The 3,770-nt window shown below is 30.8% G+C and overlaps 1 protein-coding gene across 1 annotated transcript in view; it reads left to right on the top strand.

Annotated features, from left to right (window-relative positions):
- Positions 1 to 3,770, top strand: part of LOC107714253 (phosphatidylinositide phosphatase SAC1-A-like) — a 26,507-nt gene that overhangs the window by 14,683 nt on the left and 8,054 nt on the right. Inside the window, exon 8 of the mRNA XM_016520060.1 lies at positions 2,458 to 2,544. Within this exon, the coding sequence (XP_016375546.1) occupies positions 2,458 to 2,544 (87 nt within the window). The remainder of the gene's footprint in view (positions 1 to 2,457; positions 2,545 to 3,770) is intronic.

The raw sequence follows: 3,770 nt of genomic DNA, 5'->3' as shown, positions 1-3,770 counted from the left end.
ATTAGGATATTAGGTAAAGATCATGTTCCATAGGATATTTTGTAAATTTCCTACTGTAAATATATTCAAACTTAATTTTTGATTAGTAATATGCATAGCTAAGAACTTCATTTGGACAACTTTAAAGATGATTTTCTCAATATTTAGATTTTTTTGCACCCTCAGATTCCAGATTTTCAAATAGTTGTATCTCGACCAAATATTGTTCTATCATAACAAACCATACATCAATGCAAAGCTTATTTATTCAGCTTTCTTGTGATGTATACATCTCAATTTTGAAAAATTTACACTTAAGACTGGTTTTGTGGTCCAGGGTCACAAATGGTATATATAGAAAAGATATATGTAGATATAGCTTGACAAATGTGATTCAAGTCTAACATAATAAAAACTGCTCAGATCAGGGTTGCCAGGTGTCTAAAACAAAACCAGCCTGATTGATAATCAAAACAAATGTTTAAAAAATTTTTTTTTAATTAAACTATCATATAAAAATGGTATAGGGTGGCTTTACCATTTCTATCCAGTAACTGAAAAAACATGGTCGGCACCCTGAAGGATTTGGGGAAAAAAACTAATCGTGATTTTTGTGATTGTGAAATTAAATTTTGATTAAAATTCAGTTTAAAAAAATTCCAAGTTTGCTGTGCTTGTTTGTAGGGCTTCACAATTTGGCCAAAATTTTGTGATTATATATCAATATTAGGGATGCACCGAAATGAAAATTCTTGGCCGAATACCGAACACGGTTTTTCAAGTTTTTTCCCCATGTATTTTGACCATTTTTTTCACCATTACATTAATTAAATAGCCAAAATGTGCTTTTTACTGTTTTGCCTTGTTTTTCAAAGAAAAAATCAATTACAAAACAACACTTTAAAAATATTTAACACTAAAAAAAATTTACATTCTAAGCAGACATTATACCAACAAAGCACAATTTAACTTAAAATCAATAAGTTACTAAAATAATATTTTTTGGCGATCAGACCCCCTTCTTGAATCAGGCATGTATTTTTACTGTAAAATTAAAAGCAGCCTTGCTGAGAAGAGACTTCTTTTAAAACATTAGAATATATTACAGATCCCAATTTGAACACTATGTGTGTATGTATAAATGTATTAACAGAGCTGTTGTAATTATTATCATTATTACTGTCTTTTTATTTTATTTTACAGAACAACAGTAAAATTACAATACTAACATTTTATGAATTTATGAGTTCTTGCTTTTTGTCAACTGTTATTTTGGCGGAAACGCGCAGGAAGACCTCAGAGCTTCTTTTTGTCGACAGCAGATTTATAAATGAGTCTCATTACGAATACGTCACACGTATCGCATTGTCACATGCCTTGTAAAAATTCATAACAATGTGACTGAGCAACTGACGAGTAACACTGTTTCAGCGCAGATTTTCCACTGGATTGAACCCTGGTTAACAAGCAGATAGCACCGCGAGCTCGTGCAGCGCTGTCAGAACACATGCAATGCGTGCGTGTATTAGAAAACATAACGTTCTGCAGTTTATTTACTAATTGTTTAAGGCCATTTCACGATTTCAATCATCACACAGTAACCAGCAACAATCACCCTTCCTCTTCTCATCGAAGACATGCACTGCAGCACTAAACAGTATCTCGCTGTCGGTGCTTGTAAAGATTTTTGCGTCTTTCTCAGACAGTTTTAAATGCTTCCACACTGCCGACATGTTTGTTGCATTATAAAGAGTGCGCGCCTCTAACTTTACGCTGGTTGCTATTTGATAGCGTCACGTCATTGTTCGGTACAATTTATTCGGTCTTTTCGCTTATTCTGATTTTTCGCATTTTCGGCCGAATAATTTCGATTGCCGAACATTCGGTGCATCCCTAATCAATATGGCTGTAAAATAAATAATAATAATAATTGTTACTACTACTACTACTACTACTACTACTACTACTACTACTACTACTACTACTACTACTACTACTACTACTAATAATAATAATAATAATAATATTATTACTACACCAACTAAGAACTTAAAAATTACTATATAAAAACGAATAAGGAACTATTATTGTAAACCAACAGTAATTTTTTATTTTCAAAAGGAGATGAAATAATGTAAATACCGGTGGATAATGAGCTGCTCACATATTAATGAAACATGCCGTGCATAAATGTATTTAATTAAATCACAGTTTTTTTGCACTAAACCATATTGTGATTTCAGTTTTATTTCAGTTAATTGTGCATTTTTAAATAATAGGAGACAGTTTCAATCAAAAATGTTCTTTCTGTAAAAATTAAATGTCCATTTTTAGATCGATCTACTGGAATGTTGTTGTTTTGTTTGCATTCGTCCATTCTGAATGTGGATTGGTAGTTTTCATGTCATTTTGAAGAGCATTAATCCCAACATTTCTAATAAGACATGTTATTAACGAATGAATTATCCTCTTCCACAGACTCGAGGATCGATCCCGTTCTACTGGTCTCAGAGACCAAACCTGAAGTACAAACCAAAGCCGCAGATCAGCAAAAGCGTCAATCACGTGAGATTCACTTTCTTTACCTTTATTTCTTTGTTTTGTTTAAGAGTAAGTGACAAGTAAGGATGTTCATGATGGTGTGATGTGGTTTTAAACATCTGGTAACACTTAACAGTGAGATCTCATTTGTATATTTGTTAACACATTAGCTAACAGTGAGCAATTTACAGCATTATTAATTTTTATGTTAGTTATAAATACAATTGTTCATTGAAAACTAACATGACAATGCATTAACTAATGTAAGTGGAGAACGTTTGATTTTAAAAATGCATTGGCAAATGTTGAAAATAATATTAACAAAAAAAATTATGCTCTTGAAGTATTATAGTCTAATGCAGTTAAATAATGTTAACAAATGAAACCTTGTTGTAAAGTACTGAAAATGTTTGTTTGTTTTCAACTAAAGTTTTGATTTGACTCTAAAAAATATTTGATTTGGCAGACCAATGTTAATTTGTTTCTTCAAATGTTAATATTAGAACAAATCTGCTTCAGTACTTCAAATAAATTATAATAAAAGAGCCAAAAATGACGAAAAATGCAACAAAAAAAAAACGACTTGGAACGACTAGCCACTTGCTAAAAGTTTGAAATTATTAGGTTTTTTAAAACAATTTTTGATAGAAGTCCCTTCTGCTTACAAAGGCTGCATTAATTTGATTAAAACATACAGTAAAACAGTAATATTGTGTATAACTGTTTTCTATTTGAATATATTTTAAAATGTAATTATTCCTGTGTTGCAAAGCTGAATTTTCAGCATCATTACTCCAGTACGTAAACTGTTTTCAACATTGATAATCATAATCAGAAATGTTTCTCGAGCAGCACATCAGCATATTAGAATGATTTCTGAAGATCATGTGACACTGAAGACTGGAGTAATGATGCTGAAAATACAGCTTTGATCACAGAAATAAATTATATTTTAACAGATATTCACATAAAAAACAAGCTAATTTAACTTATAATAAAATTTCACAATTTTACTGTTTTTTCTGTATTTCTGATCAAATAAATGCAGCCTTGGTGAGCAAAAATAGCAATAATTCCCCAGTGTATGCATTAACAGATTTAGATATGAAAATGAGCATTGTTTGATTGACTTTTAAACACTAGTATCTCAGATGTGTTGATATCTGTATTCTGTTATGAAATAAGAAATTTTGTATCAAGAATATTTGTGACCCTGGACCACAAAACCAGTCATAAGGGTCAATTTTTTT

This window comes from Sinocyclocheilus rhinocerous, unplaced genomic scaffold, assembly GCF_001515625.1.
Source record: "Sinocyclocheilus rhinocerous isolate Xijiao unplaced genomic scaffold, SAMN03320098_v1.1 scaffold4194, whole genome shotgun sequence".
Taxonomy (NCBI): Eukaryota; Metazoa; Chordata; class Actinopteri; order Cypriniformes; family Cyprinidae; genus Sinocyclocheilus; species Sinocyclocheilus rhinocerous.
The sequence above is the reverse complement of the archived record's forward strand: the minus strand, read 5'-3'. Positions and strand labels throughout refer to the sequence as shown.